The sequence below is a fragment of the Anguilla rostrata genome, chromosome 6 (assembly GCF_018555375.3).
Source record: "Anguilla rostrata isolate EN2019 chromosome 6, ASM1855537v3, whole genome shotgun sequence".
Classification (NCBI taxonomy): Eukaryota; Metazoa; Chordata; class Actinopteri; order Anguilliformes; family Anguillidae; genus Anguilla; species Anguilla rostrata.
In genome coordinates this window covers 21,229,073-21,255,242 of record NC_057938.1, presented here as the reverse complement: position 1 = coordinate 21,255,242, position 26,170 = coordinate 21,229,073, and the positions used below count along the sequence as shown (strand labels likewise).

The 26,170-nt window shown below is 40.5% G+C and overlaps 3 protein-coding genes across 8 annotated transcripts in view; 1 reads left to right on the top strand and 2 right to left on the bottom strand.

The window, feature by feature from the left end:
- Positions 1-230: 230 nt before the first annotated feature.
- polr2h (RNA polymerase II, I and III subunit H) lies at positions 231-3,049 on the bottom strand. 2 transcript variants are annotated; one of them, XM_064338979.1, is made up of 6 exons: positions 2,843-3,049; positions 2,312-2,482; positions 2,138-2,221; positions 1,418-1,511; positions 1,228-1,311; positions 231-577 (listed from the first exon to the last, which is right to left on the bottom strand). In XM_064338979.1, exons 2-6 carry the CDS (start codon positions 2,382-2,384, stop codon positions 460-462), a joined length of 453 nt encoding a protein of 150 aa, XP_064195049.1. In that variant the 5' UTR covers positions 2,385-2,482; positions 2,843-3,049; the 3' UTR covers positions 231-459. The 2 variants fall into 2 exon arrangements, with proteins under 2 accessions (XP_064195049.1, XP_064195048.1); XM_064338978.1 differs by having other exon boundaries at positions 2,312-2,466; positions 2,843-3,048.
- A 2,330-nt stretch (positions 3,050-5,379) lies between these two features.
- On the top strand, positions 5,380-11,163 carry kcnmb3 (potassium calcium-activated channel subfamily M regulatory beta subunit 3). The gene is made up of 4 exons (XM_064338977.1): positions 5,380-5,793; positions 8,369-8,548; positions 8,993-9,176; positions 9,765-11,163. The coding sequence occupies exons 1-4, from the start codon at positions 5,708-5,710 to the stop codon at positions 10,077-10,079; spliced, it is 765 nt and encodes a 254-aa protein (XP_064195047.1). The 5' UTR covers positions 5,380-5,707; the 3' UTR covers positions 10,080-11,163.
- A 569-nt stretch (positions 11,164-11,732) lies between these two features.
- Positions 11,733-26,170, bottom strand: part of LOC135256812 (phosphatidylinositol 4,5-bisphosphate 3-kinase catalytic subunit alpha isoform) — a 34,229-nt gene continuing 19,791 nt past the window's right edge. For all 5 annotated transcript variants that reach the window (XM_064338971.1, XM_064338974.1, XM_064338973.1 and 2 more), the window contains 10 exons: positions 25,008-25,172; positions 24,809-24,912; positions 23,518-23,689; positions 22,821-22,927; positions 21,203-21,324; positions 20,922-21,000; positions 20,242-20,412; positions 19,741-19,858; positions 19,500-19,651; positions 11,733-17,959 (listed from right to left, as the gene is read on the bottom strand). In XM_064338971.1, coding sequence (XP_064195041.1) covers positions 17,689-17,959; positions 19,500-19,651; positions 19,741-19,858; positions 20,242-20,412; positions 20,922-21,000; positions 21,203-21,324; positions 22,821-22,927; positions 23,518-23,689; positions 24,809-24,912; positions 25,008-25,172 — 1,461 coding nt within the window. In that variant the 3' untranslated portion in view covers positions 11,733-17,688. The remainder of the gene's footprint in view (positions 17,960-19,499; positions 19,652-19,740; positions 19,859-20,241; positions 20,413-20,921; positions 21,001-21,202; positions 21,325-22,820; positions 22,928-23,517; positions 23,690-24,808; positions 24,913-25,007; positions 25,173-26,170) is intronic.

The window sequence follows — 26,170 nt, the reverse complement described above, 5'->3', positions numbered from 1 at the left end:
TTTCACCTTTGGGTGGCAGTGCACGGCCATTTTTCTTTTTGCACAAAATGCAGTGGGACAACCTAATTACATACAATTTTTTTTTTTTTTTTTACTATAGGACCAATGTGATGTATCAAAGGAGAAGGGATACCCAGCTTTGGAACTCAAAAACATGATTTAGTATTACTGTGTGCACAATATTTAAAATGTCAAACTACTGTTCACATTAGAGGAAAATTAGTCACTCATTAAATATAAAAAAGGACATCTTTATTTACATGGTGTGGCACATTAAACAACCCACAGCTCCTTAGCTGAACCTACAGAAAAATGCTTCTGTTTCTTTAATGTCCACTGCAACTGACAAACATTCCACTTGTCATTCCGAAAGCAGGATGTACGGTGTTAAGACACCAAGAATGCGGTCCGTGAAGCATCAGGTAGACTGAAAGGAATAAGCCACCCAAAGGAGAGGGTTCAGAAGGCCAGTTTCTTCATGAGCAGGTAGACACGAGAGTCCACTTCAAACCCGTGCAAGTTGTTGGCATCTCCCTGCAGTCGCATAAGCAATCCCCCATAGGACACGTAGGCGGAACTGGAGAAAAGAAAGACTGGTATAAGAAATACAAAGCAGACAGACAACCCTTCTTTGGAAAATCTAAAAACTCCAACAAAAAAAAATTTGGAACAAAAAAAATTGGAACAGGAAATTCTTGGAGAAGTGAGGAGCTGTCTATTATGAACAATACAGTGCAGTTCTGTTTGCAGCCAACTGGGAAAAGGGACAGTTATCCAAGAAGCCAGCCAGTCTAATGTTTCTACAGTTGTGTCATTGTCATCACTAGTATTATAATGTGATTCTTTTTTGTACTAGTAGTGGAAATATGTCCATTGCATGGAGCCTATATCATGCATATAATGCAGGAGTGTTCCTCAACTCCAGGCCTAATGCACCACGTCGTTTTTGTGGTTTTACTTCAAATGAGCTGGGAATCGAGCCCTTGGAAATAAAATGCGCACACCCTTTATCCAATGAATTACTTGAAGGAGTAACTTTTTCGTAAGTGTCGAAACCCTAAAGAAAACAGCAGACACTGCAGAACTGCAGTACTCTTGTTCGACACCACAGTCCAAAAGTTCTGAAATTAACTAAAATGAACAAAATTAAGATCTGACGAAATGCGACTCGTTTAGAGGGGAACTGCCATGAATGGGTGCGGAAAGGCTGAAAGACGGGACACTTACAGGCGCGTGGCGGCCTCCGTGGAGGTCTCGTCTCCCTCAATCTTGTACACCTTGCCGTACATCACGTAATCGAACTGGTCCGCTCTGCCGGGAACACGCAGGAGAGATGTTTCAACAGGCGGCCACTCAAAACACGCAACACGCTGAAATCGCGCACGTTCTCGCGGCTAGGCTAAAAAAAACATCGTACCTCGATGGCCGGTCATCCTGAGGATTGTACTCTCCGTCGTCTGGAGTGCCGTCTTCATACAAGGTGCTCGCTATCACCAGTCTAAACTTGTCTCCTGTACAGCGTGAGGAAAACAGTGAGATGATTTCACTGCAGACCACTGCTAGGGTCACCAGATGGCAACAGTAAATAAATAAACATCACATAATTTTTTAGAAAATAGCCACAATTAGGTCCAGCTTTTAACATCAATTTACACCTTTATTACGACTGACCGTAAGGTAAAGAAACTGTTTTGTGATTGTTTTTTAGGAGCTAGACAAGAGGGAATTTTTGCCTGAGTTTAATTTACAGTTTATTGACATCTTTTGTTGTTGTCCTTTGCATTTGCTGCTTTTTACAACCCTATCCTGGGTTGTAAATTTTTGCTCTGTAAAAAAAAGGAGTTGACAAGCTAAAAAACCTTCAGTTTCACTACTGCACTGACATGTTACATAGAAGTCTTTTTATTTATGTAAATAAATATACTAGTCTAGTTATAGAGACAAGCAGCACCCTGACTGCTCACAAATTAAGACTAACCCTATTTAATCAGGACTTCTGGTCACCCTAACAACTGTGGTTTCATTAATGGACAATGCTGTTTTCCTACCATAGGATGAGCCAGTGGATTTATTTGCTCCCTTCCTCCCTTACCAACCTCTCTCCCCCCCTCCTCTTCCCCCTCCTTCTCCCTCTTACCCAGGTCCACGGGGTAGATCTGAATGTTCACATCAAGAATGAGGTCCATCTTGAAAGATTCACTCTCACAGTGTAGACGTGACACTATGGCAAAGACAAAAACACCAGAACTCATTGTAATGAAGAGTCACAAACAGAAGTACAAAAATCTAATTGACAATCCAGCCGGCTCACCTCTGTCAAACTTCTTCCCATCAGGGTCGATATCTTTCACGTCAAAGATGTCTTCAAACAGGATTCCTGCCATGTCTTCCTGGATTCACTGCCTCACGACTCCACAAGGCTGTGAGATATATGTTGCTCTTCTATCCTCAATTCAGGAGCAAGTACTGTATCCACACAAAACTAGATTCAAGATGTGGTTCACAAAACATGAAATAACAGAATGGCAATTGAATCAGGAACACAGCATTACAAAACATAAGAAAATCACATTGTTAACCTACACCAAATCGACAAGAATGTGAAGTTATCGACAACACAGGCACACTAGATTGTGTTTAGTTAAGGTAAAAAGATAGCGAGTGATGCATTTACTACACCACTAAGACAAAAAATAGTTAGCCACTTCATTCGGGTCTGAACAGCAAGCTCGCACTGCAGCACTTTCAGTAAAACCTGTACGGTGACGTTACGCATAGCAGTCAAAATAAACTATTAGCTAGCCATCCACCGTTAGCTCTGCAAACATAGTTAGAAAGCTACCTTTCTAGCACTTTATCTTTACACGTTGCTCTTGGCTTCGCTAAAGCTTGTTTTATGTTGTGTCCGTCCAAAAAAGATTCTATAGAAATCTAAGATCATAATACAACGCCAGCCAGTAGCGTTTCATTCATTCCATCTGCAACGTGCTGAAACTTTTTCAACAACCAACGCCAATATACTTTTACTTCCGGGAGAACAACACTGCACCGGAAACGAATGGCCAGTTTCAGAAAAGCCGATGAGAAAAGCAAAAGCAGTGTTCCGTGTTCTGGAGGCGGTGAGTGCCTCTAGTGGTGCTGTATCTGTATTACACGCGTATGGGTGTTACAAGGACTTGTGTCCACGGAAAAAAAACAACTGATAAAAACTGGAAATGGTCTCCGATCAAACATGTTGTTTAGGCAATTAGGCATACCCGAATATGCAAAAATCTGTTATAAAATTAAGTGGATTCTACTGTATTATCATTGATCTACACGTGCCTACATGTGCAGATTGAACAGAGAAATAAAATTATGAAAAACCTTTTATGCTGCTACAAGGTACAAGTAACACCAGTGACCAAGGGCATAATTTATGGGGGGATAGGTGCTTACAACCCCCTAATAATATAGCATGATAATGAGATTTCATATAATAGAGATGGGAATTGTGTGATGTGAATGGGGTATACCAATTAGTAAGGCTGTGTGTTTGTCAAGGAAGTTGCAGGTTTAATGGATTCTGTAACTTTCCTCAATTTTTGACATTTTGAGTGCTCCCCGTCATTCTTAGGCAGTTTTGAATGGTAACGGTCAACTTTATCGTAGCCTATGGTGTTACTACACTTTAACAACAGCCTTTTGGCACATGCTGGGAGAAACAAAGTATACAATGTATCCAGATTCTGGAACACACTGGGATCAGGATTCTCATCCTTGCCAGTTGGTATCAGATGTTTGATGGTCTCTGTCAGCAGCTAAATATAGGGAGACAACGCATTGAGTTGATTTTGGCAGTAGAGCTGGACCAACCATAGTCGCTGTCATGCAGTCACTAGTCACTACCAAAGCCCTATTTTGAGCTAGGAAAAACCCTGGGAACATAGTTGGTTAGACACTTTTTCACACCCTGACACTGAAAAATCAATTCACGGCTAAGGTAGACTTAAAGGTAGAATTAAAATAATGACTTTTCTTCTGGACCTGTAATTTTGCAAAGCAGCACAGTTTAGAAAGATTACATTGGCTCAAATTGCTGCTGCAAGACTTTTGACCAAAACAAGGAAGAGAACTGAAATTATGCAGTATTTGCACTTTACACTGTCCGCCCATTTGTTTTATAACTGATTTTAAAAGGTTTTACTTGTTTTTAAAGCCCTAAATGGCTTGGCACAAGCATACATTGCTGATCCTTTTGAAACATATTAGCCCAAATGTGTCCTCAGAACTGCAGGATTTGCTGTATCCCAAAAGTTTACTACAAAAGAGCAGCTGTAGCTTCTTTTTCCTGTTGTGCTCCTAAAGTGTAGAAGACTCTACAGATCAGAGAGGCACCAACAGTAGCTAGTTTTAAAAGTTAATTGAAAACCATTGTACATTTGTTTTTAGTTGATTTGGGCTGGTTGTATTTATCTGTAATTTTGGTTTTACTTGTTTGATCCTACTTTTAAAAACGAATAATAATAATAATAATAATTATTATTATTATTATTATTATATTCTTTTATTTTTAGAGAATGTTACCTAATCTGCCTGTCTAATCTGCTTTCATGTTCTATATTCATCATCTTCTTATTAATGTTTCTAAACTGTTGAACTATTACCAAAGAGAGGACCAAGGAATAATCTCATTTTATTCCCTAAACAGTAACTGTCAGCTGTTCAGCATCAATCAGATTGTAGATCATGCAATACCACGTAACTAAAATTTGATTCTGTGGAGGGATTATATTGAATTGCTCAGCCATGTTCATCAGTTGTGTTGTTTTTTCCATAAAATATGCATGGCCACTATAAAGGCAACATGCTCTTTTATTATTTGTCTTTCCAAAGAAAGAATTCTAAGCAACGAGAAGTTCATAAATAATGTAGAGGGGTAATTGTGGTTGAAAACCATGTGTGATTAAATGAGTCTTTTCAATGCAATACATATCTCAAAATGTGTTGCCACTGGAACATATGACACCTGAGAGTTGACAGTATATACCCAAAATTTCTGACTACTGGGACACTGACTAGCAATACGGAGACAGGTAGAGCATCCACTTGGACAAAGTATTCTACAGTTTTCTCAGGTACAGTTTCAATTGCTCCAACGAAATGACTCTTTAAATCGAAGTTATATTTCTAAAATTGTTCTCATTAATATTTTGCTTTCTCACATTGCGTATGGAGTAGCATTCAGTTGGAAACGCCTTCCGTCAACAATTTGTGTGCACAGGGAGCTCTGGTAGATCTGGAAACATCCTTTGGGAGATTGTTAACCTCTTTTACCTGTGTCAGTTTCTATAGAAACCCCAGCTTCCCTGCAGCGTCAGTGCTCCGGTGAGACTGGAGGGTGCTCTACAATTACAATTTACAATTTAGACATCTTACATGTGTTTTCGGCTGTAGTGACTCAGAAAAGGCTTACCTTTGAGCCTTCGTAAGCCCGCAGGGTTTCCTGGGTATTTTCCGCTAGCTGTGCATCACCTCACTTCACCTCACCTTCGTGCACTTTAACAAGCAGCTGTGAAAATTCTGAGGAGACAGTGGTTAGCGAGCAGGTCCTGCTCATTCTTTTTTTTTTGGGCATTGGAAGGGCGGTGGGTGGGGGGGGGGGTGTCTAAGTCTCAGGGTAAAGGGGTGCGAGGACAGCCGCTAACCGTCCCTATCAGGCGCAGGGATGCTCCTGAACCCTTCCTCCCGCCGAGGGTCTCACAGCATTCCCGTCCACATCAACCTCCAGAGCGTTCGCCGCCGACCAGACAGGTAAGGGTGGAGCGGGCTTCCCTCTCTCCCCATAACTCCACTCAGTCGTTTATTTTCTTTTTTTGTCTCTTAAACGACCACTGTAATGGAGGTCCTCCATGGTGTCACATCTGCCCTAACTACATCCCCCATGCACAATGTGAAATTGTACAATAATATGTGGACACGGACCACAATGGAAATACGTCTTTTGACATTTTTATATTTTTACCCTCAGTAATGTGTCTCATCTATGAGTTGATATAGTGATATGATGACATGATATATGTATGCAGAATGGTGAAAAGCAATCAAATGAAGTTCTGTATGTGTATATGAAAATAAAAGAGTCATAAATGTGATTGTATTCAATGACACTGCAACAGGAAAATATTCTACCAGGACATGCACATTGCATCAAAATATACAGACATTTTACAAAAAAGATTTAATGGAGAAAAAAATGGAAATAATACATGCAAAGTCACTTGTTCTGGGAAACCACTTTTGTGGCCAAGGCATAATTTGCCTGTGAATTCTACAGCATATGACATCACTCTTCCACAATCAATGCTTAATTGATGGAAGGGATAACTGATGTTCCAAACATCATTCCAGAATGTTCCATAAATGCTCAGCTGGGTTCATGTCTCATGGCTGAGAATGTTAGTGCCATGCTCATCCAACCATTGGCAGCTGCACATATGCTGGACTGAGGCATTTTCATTTTTAGAGATACCCCTGTACAGGAAAGAGAGGCTTAAACAACTCAGGAGCAACCACTGACATCATCTGTGACTTCAAGGTTATCATTGTACACAAGCCATGTTAGGAAAATGGGGCCCAAATAATTACATTACCATCAGAACCTCTCACTGCTGGAACAGTGTTGTCTTTAGATTTTTTTGTTTGCTACTTTTACAGCATAGGATGCTTACTATATGCCCTTATTTGCAGAAACTTGCATAGCTTATATTGACATTGATTTATAGAGCTGGCTCTCTACTGAAGCAATTAAGGATAAGTACTTTGCACAAGGGAACATGTACCACACAAGACTCTATTTATTTTTTTTATTTACCAGCACATATTAACGCTGGATAAAATATTCTAAGGCAGTTTAGACGAAGGCCTGGTTAGTTTGATCAATTAATTTAGCTGAATTTAACATTCTTAGCTTTATTCAGAAATGGAGAGAAATTAGTATTAAACCCCTAACCACATGGGGCACTCATATATGGTTTGAGAGCTGGCTGCCTTATAGACTGCACATCTCACAAAGGGAAAATGTTGATTGAATCAATGCCAAAGTGTAGATACTGACATACCCAAGTGCAGTATGGAAGATGAAAAACTAAAACAAGTCCATAGCAAAGGACTACGACAGCAATTAAAACAGAACAAGTAATCAAAAGTGGAAAATACAGGTGAACCAAAGGTGGAAAATACAGGTTCAGAAAGCAAAAGACCTGTACCTGGCCCAGTATTTTGTTCCAATCACCTGATTTTGCTAATCAGCATAATCCTTCAGCCAGGAGGTAGAACTACTAACTGAAATCAGCTGGCTGAGTTCATGGGTGGAAGAAACATGTGGCAAGACTTTTATTTTCTGACCCCTGGAATTTCCACTTGTGATTAGAACTGGCTGAAATTATTGTTAGGGCTAAGGGAGAGGAGAGAAGAGAAGTAGGTGGCTGTCAGGTCTGCTCTGAAAGATGGTCCAAACCTTCATTGTTCTGTAATTGTAAATTCTGTAAATTCCTGCTACTGCAGGGAACTGAGAAGAGCTGTGACTAAGAAATGAAGAACTGGAGGGTATGAACCACTAACTGACCTGCAGTTTCAGAGCTGAGAGTTGCGGCAGGAGTGCTTGCACAATAGACTAAATAATGGGACATGCCTGCTGGTGTCCCCATAGGTCAAAATGTGTCTAATGTAAACCAAGATTGGTAGCCAGTGAAGGGAGAGATGGAGATGTGAGACATTAAAGTATCAGTAAGTTATACAAAGATTGAGGTGTACCATATAGAGAAAATATAAAATGACAATAGTCGCTATGGGAGCACATGACTGGATTTGGAAGGGAAATTAGAAAATAGATAAATCTTTGCATTGGAATATGATGTGCTGTATATGAAGCCTGATGTCCTTTCAGCCTGTCCATATAATTATTCATTTAATAAATTCCCCCCTTTTCAACCTCAGCAGATGTGTGGTCTGTATTCTGCTACAAAAACATGGATGTTGTGCATCTTTTGAGGCAAGCTTCTCCATTTGAAAGAGATCCTGAGAATAGATAAAGCTTTATAAATCTAAATATCAATGATCCCCAAGGTACTCCCATTGAAGTGTTAAGACTCTTCAGGTCACCTGAAAAGAAAAATATGTACAAAATGCAGAAGATCTAGATCCAGAGCAACCACAACATAGGCCTCTATTGCAGAGTGGAGTGCTTCCAACATGCAACCTTAATTCCAAGGTCTACTGGTTCTACCTTATGTCCCCTATCTGGCACACCACACCTCTGCTCTGGTTAGGATGACTATAAACAGGCATGACTCTGAGGATCCATTCTAATGCTGTGTGTGACCCCCAGGCAGAGTTCCACACTCTATATGCAGGAGGTCAGAAGTAAGGGAGAAAGAGGCAAGACCCAGGCTCCCATATCCAGTGTGGGAGAGGAAAGGGCCATCCTACTGGGATTGTCCATGATCGGATTTTCCTTACTCATGTACTTCCTGTTTGGAACCCTGATAGTGAATCCCTGTCTTCGCAGGTGAGACAGGAAGAATCTTAATTTTCTGTGGGATGGCAGTCAAAGAACAAGTTAAATGGCAAAGCAAATATCTAGCACTTAAAACATTTTGTTCTGCCGCACATAATTTTTTTTTAGGTGTTGCCAATGAACAATTGAATTCACTCGTGACCATGGGAAGCTGCAGGGTGGTTAGTTTTTGCTTACATCTAAAAATCAGCACCAAACACAGATGCAAAAAATTAGGTGAGGTCAGTTAGCTGGGTAATCAACTGCTTAGTTGATCAGCCAAGTGCCTAGCAACAACAAAAATCTGCGCACCCTTCAGAAAACCACAGCGAATGAGTGACCAACCATGAAAAAAATGCTTTGCCACAAAAGTCAGTTTGCTAACAGTCTCTGTTCAATTCTTCTGTTTCCCGGGCACTCATGTATGACATGTACTCTCTTTGTGTATTGGTTCAGCAACTGGACTGAAGAGTCCAACTGCACAGTGATCCAGGCCTCCTTTCCGGATGAGTGGGAAGACGATACAAGAGAGTTCAGGTTCCCCTGTCTGAATGTCACCGTGAATCTCTCCCGCTCGGACCACAAGGCCCAGCTTGTCATGCTATACTACAATGAGGATGCATTGGATCTACCCTCCAAGGTATAGAGAGACTGAGTCTTGAAAGAGGACAAAAAAGCAAACAGGATTGCAGTTAGTTAATATCTGAGCCTTGTTCCAGGTCATGCTATATGCAAGTGTGCAACAATTTTTGCTTAAAATTGAAATGAATGTATATGCAATTCAGTTCAATTTAAAAGAAACTCAAGCCTTAACAAGCCATATATATATAAGTATTAGCACGTAAGTATTGTAAGTATATAATGTGACCGGTACTAAGGCTTAGATTTGCCCTATATTAATTTAGCTTTGCAGCACAGGACCATAGTCTGGAACAGCACTCCTACTCTGAGACACTACATGAATATGGGCTTCATCTAAAAGCAGAGATGTTTGCAGTACCTTTATTTGGTTATTTTTGTCACCACAAGTAATGTGTACATGGTTAAACAAAACAAAAAATATAGGTGTACCTCTTGCTTGAAGTCACCCTCCAAATCTGAATCTAGGCCTTAGTGGTAAAAAGCCAAAACCTAACTAGCCAGGTACTAGTTACATTATTATTAAAAAATATGAAATAATCCATATGTATATTGTCACTATCGATTGCTTCTTTTCTTCTTGATCCAGTGTTTTTATAGGCCCAAATACCGGCAAAACATAAGTGACATACAAGAAGAGGCTCAAAGGATTCACAGGCTCTTCCAAATGAGGAGTGAGCCTTTCAGATGTTTTTCCAGCCAGGGTGACAGCCATCTTGGGTACACCAACCCGGGGGATGCCATCCTGACCAAGAAATGTGACAATCAGCAAGTGATGCAATACATGTTCTTTTCCACCCTGATGCTGGCTGGCGGGGTCATGACCATCAGCCTCGTGAGGCTAAACCAGCACCTGTCCCGCATGGTCGCACAGTTCAGTCCAGGGTCAGAGGAGGTGGATTGACCAGCTAAAGGTGGGAAGAGGAACACAGTCAGGCTAAAGATCAGGGTTGCGCCAAATTACAGTTTAAATTTACATTGACAGAGACAACTGCAATTCAAATGGCAATAATCTTTGAGAATGGAACTGGAATTAAATTGAAACAGGCACACTGAATTGAATTTAATGATGTGTGAATTGGATTTGAATTGACCCAAACACTTTTTTTTTTGCTTATAACTCAGCTTTCTGAGCTCCCAGACACCCTCTTTGGAACAGTCAGATCAGGTTTCATGCAAATCATTGATGTAAGGCTGAATGAAGCTAATTTAAGTGTTTTGCTAATGTCAGTTTTACTCAGGATTTAGTTCAATATTTTAACTTCTATTTTACAAATCCAATATACATTTTCACTCATTAAGGTAATTCTATTATCTTTAACTTACTCACATTCCTCCTACATAGTTTGACCAAATACCACTAATTCTGGCCAGAAGCATGTATGGCCCGAGCTTTTTTTTTCCATTTTGAAGAAATTATCCAACAAAGTTGAAAAAGGTGTGGCCTAAAAGGAATATTGATATAACTCCATGGAAATTAGTTTTATTGTTATCAAACTGAGTATTAATGTTAAGGGCTGTTGGATAAGCATGTGTACAACTGCAGTCCAACCTAAACCCATGGGCGGTGCTACAAATGCCAAAATTGGATGAACAAAATTTCATGCAATTGGTTCCACATGCTGTGGGGCCAAGTATTATTAAAAATATCAAATTTGGTTACAATCACTGCCTGTGGGCATGGCATCCAATCACAAGATTTTACCTTAAAACTCAGCTTGTGATTGGACAATTCATGCGAAACTTGCAGACCGCACCAGACACCCTATCCGTAACATTCATTCCAGGTTTCATGCAAATCCATTGTAATCCAAACCTTTCAGCTTACTACACCTTTATTTATTAAGTCTGGGATATAGTTTCATTCACTACAATAGTTCTGTTTTCTTTAATTTATTCAAGAATTGTTAATTGTCGCTTGTGTCTATTTTATATTGTTATTGACATTGCCTCAAGGTCTGGTCACACTTTGAACAAAATTGATAAATCGATCACAAGAAGACCTTTTAACACAGATCTTCATTTACTATCCAAGAACTATTTTAGTCACAATCACATTTTCATTTGTTTTAAAGCACCCATTGGCTAGATTTGATTTTACACTGTATGAAATTCACATTAAATTCACTCGATCCCAAAAAATATACTTGTGATGCAACCAGCTATATCAACTTGAACTTCAATGATTTATGTTTCAGTCAGGCCAATGATCAATCAACATTTGTCATAACTTGAAATCTTGAAATCGGTTTGTTTTTCTTTCACAAAAGACACAACTGGAATGATCACAAATATTCACTCAAATGGTGCTGGCCAAGAAAAAAAAAAAAACTTTTCACTCACATTTATTTGTAAGTCAAAGTTATGACAAAGTTATGGCCAAATGTTGACTGAATCCAGGCCATTCTATTTATTGTTTACTGGCATTTGACTAATTGTGACCAGAACTTTACTTTCATTGCCAGCTCTAAGTGTAAAATTGCCAATACATTATTTTAAGATGGTAGATTTTGTTATATAAAGTATTTGTGAAATACACTTGAGAACATAGGACCTGTCATTTGAAATAAATTTATTTGTACATTTATATAACACTCAAAATATTTGAGAGACTGGGTACAAAGCAATCACCTTATTAAATGATGCAATGACTAACAGACAACAGATAAATGAAAGGCAGTTTGTTATTAGCAGTCAGAATTGAATAAATGTTTACTACAGACTGCAGTCTTAGGCCAAACATCCTTTACAGCTATAGCAGAATGATACAGAATAGGGATTTTGCTATGTGATTTGCATGCAAGAGGGTTTTATTCAACATTTGTTTGTCTCATTATACATATAAGTAATAATGATAAAATTATATTATGTTGAAAATGTACAGAACTTTTTTCAAAGTTAACTGGTCATAATTTTAAAATTCTCATTTAAAGACCATTTCTTAAAACAGCCCAAGATGATAGAATATATCATCTGCTTACAGTAGAACCTCAGAGATACGAAACTCAGTTGCAGCTCGACTGGTTAAGCTTACATGGTATGAATCTGAAAGAAGCATACACAATTACGCCTTGCCAAGCTCCAAATTATCACTAATACATAAATGCAGGCATTCAACAAAAATGAGCCACACTTTCCATCGATGAAAAAGAAACTAAAAATAACTGCCAGTATTAGACAAAGGGGATGTCTCAGCACTATTGTAAAAGAACAATGTGGAAAACTCATCAAGACTTCATATAAATAAGTTATACAATGTTTGCATAAGAGCCTAAACGAAAGTGGGTCACTAAAACAAAATTGTTCAGAAAGCTGGCAAGAAAAAGAAAGAAAAAAAAAGAGTCAATGTTCTAAAGTGATCCTGATTACTGCTGGTGTGATTAACATGAACTGAAGACTACAGCTAGAAAAAAATTAGCCAATTTAAAATAAGGCAACCGTAATACAAGTAGAGGACTTTAATTTTTTTAAAAATTAAATTGCTTAAAATTGGTATATTTTCATGCCATTTTCAAAGTTATGAAAATTTCAGTTCTGGACAACTTACATTTCCAATACCTTCATATCTCAGAGGTTCTACAGTGTATACCAATTTTTATTTGTTCTCTCAAATGTTTCTCTTAATTAGACATTAAGAGATATAAATGTATTACAAAGTTTGACCTAAGTCTAAAGCAGAATGGGACCAATCTGGGAGAATCCATAACTGCTTTAAGACTTGTTTGACCAAAAGATTTACACATTCACAATCGGTATGAAATTACCTCTGTTAACCAACCTTCACTGTTTCACCACAAACTGACATTATAATTGTCCTCGACATGTACAAAAAGTGGCTTACAATGAAATTCAAGTAAAACCATTGAAACTGAAGTATGAAAGTGTATTTTTACATAAGGCTGCTACAAGCACAACATCTCTTATAATTTTCTTTTTAGTGGAAAAAAAAGATTTTTTTTATTTATTTATTTTTTTTAAACATTTTTTAAATGGCTCTTATACAGTTTTACATTGACATTTTGAGTGGGCCTTTTCAAAGGGTCCAGCCCAGGACTGTCTGTAACCTGTACAGACACACACACACACACGCAGAGGAATAGTTTGTCAATAACAAACAAAACCATGCAATTATTGGCTTCAGAAAAGCAGGTTTAAGGCTACTTACCACTACAAGTATTAAATGTCTGACCCATTTGAGACAGTGGGATAAAATAAATCATGAAAATCTACATGCAGGGAAGTAACTATAGGGTCCTTTAGACAGAAGGCATTTTAAAAGAGAGAAACAGAAAAATACAAAGTGCAAAACCACCTATACACTTTAGTTACAATTGTATAGCTGTTAAATGGTTTACTGCATATAAGAACCACATCTGTATTTAAAAATGTAAAACCTCAAGTATATCAAATGAATGCATAAGAAGTCTGGAATAGCATAGTTACATACTTGTTCCACTCTAGATATTCTACTTAACTACATACTATTGGAAAAAAAATAAAATAAAAATTCACAGTTCCCAAAAAAAAAAAAAAAGTATTTCTCAGGGCCTTCATATTTTCCCACTGCATTTATAATGCAGTTTACTGAAACTGTAATCAGTAGATGTACATTTTGTTTTTCTTTTAAAAGAAAGTGCTTAGGCTTGCACTTTTGAATTGTAGTTCAACATTTTCAACTGTGGGTGGAGTCAGTGGAGGGATTGCTGGCTGACCCTGCCAAAAAAAAAAGAAGCACTTGGTTTCAAAGTCAGTGGTAATCACGTTCCTGTCAGCGGTGCCCTTTAATACTTTGCCGGGAGTCGTAGGCGTTGAATGAAAACATGATTGCTTTTCGTATCGAGTTGTCTGATGCAGCCGCTGGATTGCCTAGTCTTGTCCTCGTTTTGAGTCGAAACGCATCATCCCGCGCGGTCAAATGAACATTACAAAATAAATGGCTATAGCGTAACAGTACAGCATACAATGTAAACCTTGTGTGTCCAAAAAACCTTGAAGATACGTTTGTGCATATCGATGGAAAAAAAGGACTGGATTTTAAAATACTGTAAGTGAATGACTTCATTTGATTCAATTCACTCAGCTGCAGATTTTCAATAGCAACAATTTAATACTGGGCCTCTTCATAATAAAGCCTGTTGTACCTGCAGTAAATGACATACAATAAAGGATTTGCTAGAGAATTAGTTTTTATACTTTGGCTCAGTCAACAAAGCTAAATTCAACATAAAATAAAATAATCACACAATAAGTTTTGCCCAAATGCTATTATTCCACTTAGAGATAACCAGTAGCCTCCTATGTCATTCCAAAAACACTTTTCCCTCTTAGTTAATTATTACACATACAAAAGCTTATAAAGTAACCACATTTTTCATGTTTCAAGATTTTCTAGATGTTGTCCATTCTGCATTTAAGAGGCATGAATATAGGGGTGAACTAACCTATCGAAACAAACATGACGCAAAATAAATATGGCAATACATGTATTACTTCTTAAAGTGCCCATAACATAAATTTCAAACTGTCAGCCACAGCAACTAATGCAAGTATCTTCAATAATACATCTAGACACATTTAAGTTTCAAATATTTGTTTCGACAAGAGGGCCTTTGCAGCATTTATTTTGCTATCCCAGAGCGAAGGTTGACATAATGGTTGAAAAGTGTTGCCTTCGACTCATTGCAGCCTAACTAGCAAAGTTTTGATAATACACCCTTTTAAAATAAATAATAGCTTTTGTTCCACGTATCACGATATGAACTCAAATCAATCCCAAATGGGAATCAGTGGGAGACTTCTTTCTCAAATCAACAATGGACAGGAAAGGTTAATGGGTTACTCGATTACATAGGCAGGATATTCACTAACACCACAGAACATAGCTAATTGCCACTAACACCATTCCTGAAGCCAACACATTATCAAAGTGAAACACACTGAAGACACATACACTTGTGCTAGTGAATGGATCATCCTAGCCGCCTGTTGAGAACTGCATTTCCACTGGCGTTAAAAATGACCTTTTTTTAATCCAACCCGTGAGGTCATAGGTCATTGCTATTATGAAAGGGGAACCCTACCCTGGTACTGGGATCTGTTGGAATTTGTCGTTACTCAGCCCTAAATTGATCGACTAGAGGAAGTTTACACAGCCTACCATAGACTGTGAGAAGGGAAAAGCAAAATACATTTTTTTTCTTTGTTTTGGAAAATTCTGTTCCTTCCCCAGTTTGTTTTCTTCGGGTTTGAATAATGCGAAAGGCTCTAGGAACCCAAGCTGACTGGGAACACTTTACTCCTCAAAGGAGAAAAGTAAATGGCAAATGAATTTAATGCTGCAGACTAGTTTCATTTAATCGGGTAATGTGTGCTGAATCGTTGAATCATTTCTCATGCTGCACTGGTTCTCAGACGAGTCTCATGAATATTACTCTATGAGTAAGACGAGTTGCGTTTCTGAGTCAATTACTGCTTTGTGTCATTTCCTTCTCCGCACTCCAGAGAGTAATTTAGTGTGTTTATTCAGCTGAATGTTAGACGTCTATTCTGGGAGCACCAGGTCCTTGCGGCAAATGGAAAGGAAACTTTGGAGTAATGACGACTCCGCTCAGACTGCCTCTGAACATATGCAGAGACGGAAGGGCAAATTCAATCTAAAATAATGCTTTGCACAGATATTTCAAAAATTAAGTGTCAATTTTCTGCGCTGCCTGCACTACACCCAGTTTGGCAGACGTCAAAACAATATGCACGCCAGACAAACTCATCTAGAAAAATCTTACTCGTCTACAATTTTATATAACCATTGATGGAATCGTCAATGAAGCAACTCAGGTTGAGCACCGTGCTCAAAACTATAATGTGGCAATACCCTGCGAAGGTTTCAAACCAGCAACCGTCTGGATACGAATTCCATTGCCAACATATTTTACGTTGCATTCCTGCCACAGATAAAACGCCCAAAACGGTAATACGAGTTGAAAAAAGGGAAGAATGCTAGAATGAAATGCTAAGATGAGTGTAAAACCGTCAGGCTGAATCTGGGCTTACATAACTTGTGTCTACGCCTACTGGACATGATTCACAGGGCAGCTTGCCTGTGATGAAGTCAGAACAACGTGAAAGACAGCATGGTGTTCTGCCCACCGACCAAGTTCTCACTCCACGATGACTTGCACTAAACAGAGGACTTATGAGGCAGTATTAGCTGTTTTTGGAACGGGAAGGATAAAAACGTTAAAGACCATTTTTTATAATATAAGCGCCAAACGCAAACCTTTCCATCAACAACTCCGAACGCTTTGGGCCCTTAATGGAACATTTCTGTACACGCACAAATAAAATCCATTCGTGTTAATGACATCGCTCTAAATATTGGCCAATAAAAGCCTGGCATTCTGCGCGGCTCCTATTTGTCAGTTCTCGCCATGTCTGACGTCATCCGACATCTTTCGGTGGCTCCATTACAACACCAAGGTAGTGCCGGTGTCTGGTTCACAAGAACACGCCTGAAACGACACACATTCAACGTAGCCAAACTGAACTAAGGGCAGTCCTTCTCTGGGCCTTAATTAGTAATACGGCTTCACGGTATCAGTCAAAGTGCTTCTGTGAGCTCATCCATCGTTCCCACTGGTTGCACACGGTTACTAGAGATACATAAATGGGGGCTAAGGGAAAACAAGTATATTTCATTAACACTGCTGCAGTGGACTGAAGTTAGTGACGGACCAATGAGAGGCCTCAAATACCACGCTAGACTAGGGTAGTCCAATCAAATCCCTACAGGGCTGTTTCAGCCAAAGCCTGAGTGAAAGATCGAAACCTTACAGTTCTTGGCCTTTACATAAAGGTTTGGTAATTTCAGCTAACTCTGAATATATGCTGCCATGTAAGATCCGACAAGCCCAAACGCTTCCTTGCGATCCTCTCTTACTCAAGGAGAGACAGTACAACAGGTGCTCCAAATATCGCCTGGGTGTCGCGGATGAGTCTCCCGTCAAAGCGCATGCACAACCCCACAATGATATAGGAACCCTCGTTCTGCAGGACAAACGACTATAATTCACTGAACTACGTTTACGAGAAACAGATGAACACAACGCCAAAAAAACGCTAAAAACTTTACCCTGTTTTGCTCGGGAGTTTTCTCAATATTCTGTGCATATTTTAAAGGCATAATAGTTAGAGGAAGACGTTTCCACCACCAGAGCTCCCAAAAACAAAAGAGGTATGTTATTTTTTTTTTATTTTTATAAAGGCCATCGAGGACAGTAGCTCCCGGTTGCCTCCTACACAGGAGGCGACCACAGGGGGCGACAGAGGGAAGGAAACCGATCAAACAAAAACCCTTATTGACAAAAACCACAGGTGAACCCAGCAGGATTTGAAGGATGCCGGAGACTGCCGGAGAACTTTCCGGATTCGTCGGACACCGTCGCTACGTGTACCGACCGGGGAGGGGGGAGAGGGGGCTATCGTCCCCTGCTGTTCGCGAGGCTCGCGGGGGCCCCTCAGTTTAGAGCGTGCTGCCGGATGGTGTGGAAGATCCAGTCCATTTTGGTGGTCCAGCCGCCGTGGTGAGCGTCGTTCATCTGCTTCATGAAGTAGTCCAGGGCCTCCTGCTCCGTTTTGTCCAGCGCCAGGGTTTTACGGATGTAGGCGATGTCGTCGAAGGACTGCAGCTCCGGCATGCCCGAGCCCAGCATCATGGAGAAGAGGTTGATGAAGAGGTTGGCGTGCTGGCGGATGGCTAGGTATGCTTTGTAGCACATCTCCTGGAACCTGGCAGACGGACAAGACACCGTGAGGAACAGTCATACCACTCTACTAGGGAAGGGATGAAAATGGATACAACTAATATATTTAATTAAAAACATTAATGGCTGCTTAATCATCATATACGTTTATATCCCAGTCATTACCGAAATCACCAGCTGTTGCACCGTAGCGTCTATAAAACTGCGTCACCCGCCTATAAAACTGAAGAAGGATAGTAATATCTGGCTACAGACATAAGGGGAGCTCTTCTTACTCACTGAAACTCAGTAAGCACAGCGAAAAAAAGGAAGTTTTCACTGCACCAAGGCAAAAGGCCAGAGGTCAGACATTTGTGCAGCGGAAGATGCCAAAAACAACCGGAACGTTATCTGCACCTTTTTGCTTAAAATAAGCAGTTATTTCTTTTGTTTAATAGCGTGTTTACATTTTTTAAGAATAAGCTGCAGTTATTGTTTTGCTTTCAAAGCAGGCCAAAATGTTCACATTTACTTCAGTAAGCTTGTTTTGTTGAAAAAAAGTATATATAATTAGGCTATTTCTGAATTCTGTTATTTTGTTAAAACTAGTCACTGGTTGGTCAAAATGTTAAAATTTTACATAGTGTGATGCCAGGCCTGTACTGTAGCCATCTTAAGCTCTTGCTTGTTTTGGGGGCTGGTCGTCTTAAGTTTTCTCTTGAGCATACAAAATGCATGTTCATTCAGATTCAGATCTGACATGAATGACATGACAAGAATTTTCCAGTTTTTGGCTTTGAAAAACTTCCCTTGCAGCTTGGTTGCCCACATTGAGAATGAAAGCAGGCTTTGTTGGTTTGTTCCAAATGCAATTTTTGCAGATGCTGGCCTTCTACTAATACTAAAATGCTACACGCAATACAACACACTGACACAACATGAGACGCATTCGACACAGCACACACAAGCCAGATCCGTCAAGCCCTGACCTTGCTACACTGCGCCAACAGGACAGCCCATCTACTGCAGACATGACTCATTCATCTGTGACCATCGCTCGCAGCAGCAGGCGCCTTGTAACCTCCACCCGCCAAGGATCACAGAGTCTCCCCCTAGCTCCAGTGTGGACGAACTCCCACGTCCTTCTCCGAACCTCCCCCTCACTATCCATCTTCCGCCGTGGCCTGAAGACTCATCTCTTCAGACTATACCTAGACTAACCACCACCACGCTGTATAATATTTTAAAAAAAAATGTTTTTTTAAACCCCTTTTTCCTGTCACTTGTTACATGTTGCCCCATCCCTGCACTTCTTGGTAATTTGTATTTGTCCTAATACTGTAGCTTATTCTTCTGAATAGTGGTGTTCATTGAATAGTGTTCATTGTCCTCGGCTAGAAATAGCTGTTCAAAATAAGTATTGTACCTTACTGAACCCGTGTTCAGCAGTTGTCTACGACCATGAAATGCACTTTTTTGTACGTCGCTTTGGATAAAAGCGTCTGCCAAATGAATGTAATGTAATGTAATGTAACCAAGCACAAACCAAGCACACACACACGCGAGCGCACAAGCAGAGCGGACACCTTTCGAATTCTCTCGTCTTGGTGCACTCCTGCGTTCCTTTGCTGATGACGAGCAGAAAGTCCTGCGTCAGGACGAAGGGGACCCGCTCTCGCTTGTAACCAAACTTCTTTTTCTTGTGATCCAGGAAATGGCCGAAATCTATGTGGAACAGCTTTAGGCGAAAGAGGAAAGTGAGAGCGTCAAAAATGTGTCGAACGCGCGCGGGAAAACCGACCGCAACTGATCGACCAGTCGTCCTACCTGCCCGTCGTCCTTCACCATGATGTTGCTGTTGTGCCTGTCCCCGATCCCCAGGATGAAAGTGGCCACGCAGTAGCCGGCACAGGACCGCGTAAACAAATCGATGGCTAGATCGTACCTAAAGAGAAGCATTCAAGGGAATACGCTTTCAAAATAAAACTTCTCAGTCCTTAATACATAGTATTAATACATTAGCTAGAAGCAGGATCAAAATATGGTAAGATCTACGCACAAATAATAGTGCTTAAATACATTTATGTAAAATTAGGCCTGAGATATCTCATCTAGAGTAAATTACAGAAGTGAGAGAATAATGATTAAATAATGCAAGTAAATAATGTAAGAAATACATAACTATGCATTTAATGTATGAACAGTGTGTTACGCTAAATCACACCAGATAAAATTTACATGCGTCCGGTGGCTACAAATAATTGCATCGATCAAGCTGTGGTCTCAAACAGTTCACTGGGAGGAGGTTGAGTGGCATTCTTTACTCACATCTCTCCCTTGTTCTTGTCTTTGAGCCACTGGTGGAGGGTGTGGCTGTTGAACTGCAGCGCCCCCTTCAGGCCACCCTTGCACTGGATCTGCATGATTGTGTGGGAGTTCCTCACCACCTCAATGAGCCCCACGCAGTCCCCGATCGAAAGGCACCCGTAGGGCAGCATCCTTTCATAAAGGGATAAGGGAGGAAGACACTGGTGACTCCGCGAAGGGAAAAGCGGGGGTCTCAAACTCCAGTGGCGGGGAGCTGCGGTCTTTTACATTGCATTATTAACACGTTTGTCTCTTCACAATGAATATTTATTTTATGGTGGAATTCTAAAAAAAAAGCCTGTTTCGGGGTTCTGAGGGATAAACTGGGAATTTATTCCATTGCCGTTTAAAAGTCCATCAAGCAGAACTGGAAAACGCAAGGAAACAGGAGCGGAATAGCTCCTTGTTCCAAATAAAATATATGTGGGGAAATACAGGTCAGCATTTTAAGGGAGATGTATATCCAGCCAACGGAGCCTGACGTGTTGAACGAGTCAGGTTACGAGGGTCCTCGGTGTAAAATTTATCAGGCCGAAGGAATGCTCTACAAAGGGACAGGAAGCAGAATCGTCCAACCGCCAGGTTTAATCATTAATCTGTAATCTGTGTTTAGCATCGATCGTTACGGGAATAATAAATACCTGAGATCAAGACCCTGGTTCTGCCAGATGTTTTCCATTATCCTAATGATCTGGAGGGTCAGCATGTCTTGCCGTAAATCTGCAAAACAAGCAGGAGGTCTCCAATGCGACGTCCAAGGCCATTTCGATAACGGTCACATTTTCTAAAATACAGCGGAGCTCCGACCAGCTCGGTAACGGTTACATTTTGCGAAGTGTTCTCGAAAAACCGGAGCCGCCACAGGGGAGTACGGCCCGGGAACACGGTTGGTGTTATTTTGCGAGAGCGAAGCGAACCTCACCGTCTCCGTTCTTGAAGATGATCTCGTTGTTCTGGAAGAGGAGCTCGGACATGATGTCGGGGTTCTCCCAGTTCAGCCACAGCGGCCGTTTGGCCGAGGACATTATCCTGCAGTCCTCGAGTCTTGAGACGTTCAAAAACAGACAGGCGCTTTTCAGTGACGTTAACCGACGGCGATGGTTGGGCTACACACGCGCAACAATTTTTGACAATGCAGACAAAACAGAAACTGAACTTGTGATTTATGGAATCCCATTTTGTCAAAAATTAAACACATAAATATGGCAAAATAAAAAACCGCATGAATGAATGTAGCGATATACAAGATACAGTTTGGCTGTAAGACTCAGCTGTGCTGGTGATGAGGACACAGTTTGGCTGTAAGACTCAGCTGTGCTGGTGATGAGGACACAGTTTGGCTGTAAGACTCAGCTGTGCTGGTGATGAGGACACAGTTTGGCTGTAAGACTCAGCTGTGCTGGTGATGAGGACACAGTTTGGCTGTAAGACTCAGCTGTGTTGGTGATGAGGACACAGTTTGTCTGTAAGACTCAGCTGTGCTGGTTATGAGGACACAGTTTGCCTGTAAGACTCAGTTGTGTTGGTTATGGTGATGAGAACAGAGTTTGGCTGTAAGACTCAGCTGTGCTGGTGATGAGGACACAGTTTGCCTGTAAGACTCAGTTGTGTTGGTTATGGTGATGAGAACAGAGTTTGGCTGTAAGACTCAGCTGTGCTGGTGATGAGGACACAGTTTGCTGTAAGACTCAGTGTGTTGGTTATGGTATGAGAACAGAGTTTGGCTGTAAGACTCAGCTGTGCTGGTGATGAGGACACAGTTTGGCAGTAAGACTCAGCTGTGCTGGTGATGAGGACACAGTTTGGCTGTAAGACTCAGCTGTGTTGGTTATGGTGATGAGAACAGAGTTTGGCTGTAAGACTCAGCTGTGTTGGTGATAAGGACACAATTTGTCTGCAAGACTCAGCTGTGCTGGTGATGAGGACACAGTTTGGCTGTAAGACTCAGTTGTGTTGGTTATGGTGATGAGAACAGAGTTTGTCTGTAAGACTCAGCTGTGCTGGTGATGAGGGCACAATATGTCTTTAAGACTCAGCTGTGCTGGTTACGAGAACAGAGTCTGGCTGTAAGACTCAGCTGTGCTGGTTATGAGGACACAGTTTGCCTGTAAGACTCAGTTGTGTTGGTTATGGTGATGAGAACAGAGTTTGGCTGTAAGACTCAGCTGTGCTGGTGATGAGGACACAGTTTGGCTGTAAGACTCAGCTGTGCTGGTGATGAGGACACAGTTTGGCTGTAAGACTCAGCTGTGTTGGTTATGGTGATGAGAACAGAGTTTGGCTGTAAGACTCAGCTGTGCTGGTGATGAGGACACAGTTTGGCTGTAAGACTCAGCTGTGTTGGTTATGGTGATGAGAACAGAGTTTGGCTGTAAGACTCAGCTGTGCTGGTGATGATGACACAGGATGGCTGTAAGACTCAGCTGTGTTGGTTATGGTGATGAGAACAGAGTTTGGCTGTAAGACTCAGCTGTGCTGGTGATGATGACACAGGATGGCTGTAAGACTCAGCTGTGCTGGTGGAGGTTGAGTTGGCACACCTGAGGTTACCCAGCTGATGTGCAGGATTGAGCGGGGAGGTGAAGTTCTGAAGGGCGTCCATGTAGTCCGGCCTCCTCATCTGTTCCACCAGAAACTTCATTTGGACCTGGAGTCAAACCCAGAGCCAAAAGAACCAGTGATCAGAGCTAGTCAAGGCTTTTCCAACACAAAGCAGAATGTCAGCTCACAACACTGGTATATTTAAACCCTGTTTCCACAACATTTCGGTTGCACTGTAGTGGGTTGAGATCATCCCTATAGTAATAAACTATAAATTATGAAAGTCTTAATTAATCGTGATTTGGTAGTGTCATGTCCTCACATAGCTACCATGTCTATTCAGTTTCTTGAAATAAAATGGTGTACAATGTTTGAAAAGTTTTAACAGTGGGTAAATCACGGTGCATTAATTCTGTGAACCATCTGTATCATCTTTTTCACAGAAAAATGTACACCATCTAGAGTTGATTTCACAGAACATTTAAGTGTGAGATTGAGGCCTCATGAAACCTTAAATAGGAGCTACGTGGTTGTCACTAATGTAAGCCAATCGCTGTGTTTAGCTGTGGAGAGCCAATTGTTTCGTTTGGTTAAAACAAGGTAATTGACAGCTCACTGTAGCTCCACCCACTTTTAGGTCCATGAAACCTCACTCGCCCATGACTAGTTGTACATAAGTGGGTCCCATCTCGTTACCTTCTGTGTTTCGTCCTTCTTTTCCTGCTTGAGGATGTCTGTGAGGTTGATCAGTTTCTCCATGGCTTCCACCTGCCTGCTCAGGTGCTTCAGGTACATTCCACAAGCCCGACAGTACGACTCCAGCAGCAGGCCGAATCGCTGGCTCACCGTTTTGTTGTGCATCTCGGACCTGAGGTGTGACACCAGCGGGGGGGAGAAGGTTTGAGCGATTCCTGTGCTTTCCAGCTGTTATAAACGCTGATATAGAATGAAGCTGAGCCTTTCTGGGTTTTCTTGATAGTATTTCACTGTTTGATTGAATTAAGGATATTATTTTTTTGTTTCTGGTGACAAATGCAGGTATAAGGCATGCTGGGGTTTGTAGTCTAAAGCTAGAGAATATACTTCCAGTAATGCCAAAGCAGCTGTTATAGCAGCATTACGCCTCCTGAGGCTGTACGATTGTATATTACCTGAGCATTCTTCAAAAAATCATGCTTAATCTTATTTTCAGGAACTATTTCGCTGACACATGCAACACGAAACCACTGCCCCCAAGGAAAGAAGTACCATCATGATATAAAAATGGATACTTAAAATTGTGAATAAATACCATTAAATTAATCTGTGTACGTGTACAGCCTCTAGAAACATAACATCACTGTTCAAGCTGCTTATAAGCTTTAGAGTCATTTGAAGTGCATTCTTGCTTTAGACTACAAACTCCTAAATGCCATCAACCTGCCACTGTAAACAACATTCTGTAAATATCTAAAATGTGCTATCCTTCAACACACACAAAAAACTATATGAGTCAATTGAAACCATACACAAAATCTGAAATAATATCAAAGGACCTCAGAAAGTACCCCAGAGGCACTTCACACTTCTATCAAGCTACGCACAAAACTGAATAAAAGCATAAACTAATTTCAGCTACTCTGAACCACTTTTCTGCTTTTCAATAATAAATAAATAAATAAAGTAACAAAAAGCCAGGCTTAGTCAATTGCTAAATTATTCACTCACCAAACATGCAGGTTTGCTCACACAATAATGACCTTTCCAAGAAAACAAAGGCCATTTACACGGTGCTTTCTCTGGTAAAATATCATTCAGCACGTACATGAAAATAGTGGACATTATGAAAAGTAATGATACTTTTTCTCTTTTTACAATAATACTGTGGATCAGGTGGATATTTGGGCTAGGTGGAAGGGCCACCTTTTGAAGAAAAATCATAACCAGTCATGTGACAAACACCTAAAAGGGTGGTTTTGAAGTGGCCAAAAAAAGGAAATAAACTTACTTCAGATGCCAAAAAAAGAAATGTCCTATTCTCTGGTTAGTCAAAGCCTTCTTCAGCAAGAATCGCACCAGTGGGTTATCGAGGTACTGCTCGTATTTGAGAACCTAACAGGCAGCAAAAACAACAGTTATAGCACAAAAAAAGAGATCATCATAAATTAAAGCCAAGTGTATTGCACTAGAAATCAAACCTTCCCTACCTGGACCAGTTGAATGAGGTACTGGGAGAGCTTGTCGTCCGTCAAATATTTTTCAAGGCACCTGACAGCGAAGTCCCGGATCATGGGATCGGGGAAGTTGCAGTCTAGCAACTCCATGGCTTGTTCTGGCTTTATAGCGGGCCAGTCCTTCAGAAGGCAATACATCTTGAAAGGAGAATACAGCCATTTTTTTATCAACTTTGCAAGATTAACAACTGCATCCCAGTGATTAGAACACAGAAGGGAACAGAAGGAAATGTTGATGCTACAATCAGTAACCCCCATAACATATCATTTAAAATCCAACAGCAGCTATCCTGTGAGAAATTAAGTACCAGGGAATCATGCTAAGCACTCCAAATAGGCCTTCGAAGGGGCATTTACTAATCTGGTGCTTTTGTACATCCAGATTTCTACTGGCCATCTGGTTCATTAAAAAAAAATTTTAAAAACTGAAATTGAATATGTTTAAACGATCACTGGTAAACTACTGACCATTTTCAGGGAACAGCCCTGAGTGCTCTCTTACACTAGCATTGGAAGTCAAAGAAGGTTTCTGTAAACTTGTAAAGATTTTGAGAGGTATATTCGTGCAGGTAAAATGGGGAGAAATTTCACATCCCATCTGGGTTCACTACACCATAGAGACTTTTTTCCAGAAACCTGACAAAGATCCGATAAATTTTAAGATGACAGGAATACATTTGAGGAATTAAAATGGAAAGATGTTACATGAAACGTGACAGGGTGATATATGGTGCCAAATGCACTTCTTCAAGAAGTAAAAATGAGCAATATCTACAAATATTCTTTAACATCATAACTCCTAACTTGCTCCATAATTAAGAGATCTATAAATCATTTAAGAAGAACCAAATTGGCTGCATTACCAAGACAGAAATGGTGCAGTGCACAATTTCTGAAAGATGTACTATTGTTATTGGAGGATACAGATGAAACATTTATTTTAAATGGTAGAAATAATAATAGATCTTTGAAATTTAGGCTACTGAAAGACAAGACATTCTGTCCTTACTGGATGACATGGTGTGGATGAACAGATAGTCTGTGTTGGAAAAACACTGTCATGTCATGGGTCAAGTAACAGTGCTATGGCGATCTCTTATTTTAATTTCCCTGCTTGTTTGGCATTGTCAACTCTT

Bases quoted from the DNA above. Each gene is read 5' to 3' on its own strand.
- kcnmb3 (XM_064338977.1), top strand. From the start codon at position 5,708: ATGCTCCTGAACCCTTCCTCCCGCCGAGGGTCTCACAGCATTCCCGTC. The intron at 8,549-8,992 runs GTGAGACAGGAA...GTATTGGTTCAG, and splicing joins GTGAATCCCTGTCTTCGCAG to CAACTGGACTGAAGAGTCCA. The intron at 9,177-9,764 runs GTATAGAGAGAC...TTCTTGATCCAG, and splicing joins CATTGGATCTACCCTCCAAG to TGTTTTTATAGGCCCAAATA.
- polr2h (XM_064338979.1), bottom strand. From the start codon at position 2,384: ATGGCAGGAATCCTGTTTGAAGACATCTTTGACGTGAAAGATATCGAC. The intron at 1,512-2,137 runs GTAAGAGGGAGA...CACGCTGTACAG, and splicing joins GATCTACCCCGTGGACCTGG to GAGACAAGTTTAGACTGGTG. The intron at 1,312-1,417 runs GTACGATGTTTT...TGTTCCCGGCAG, and splicing joins CAGGATGACCGGCCATCGAG to AGCGGACCAGTTCGATTACG.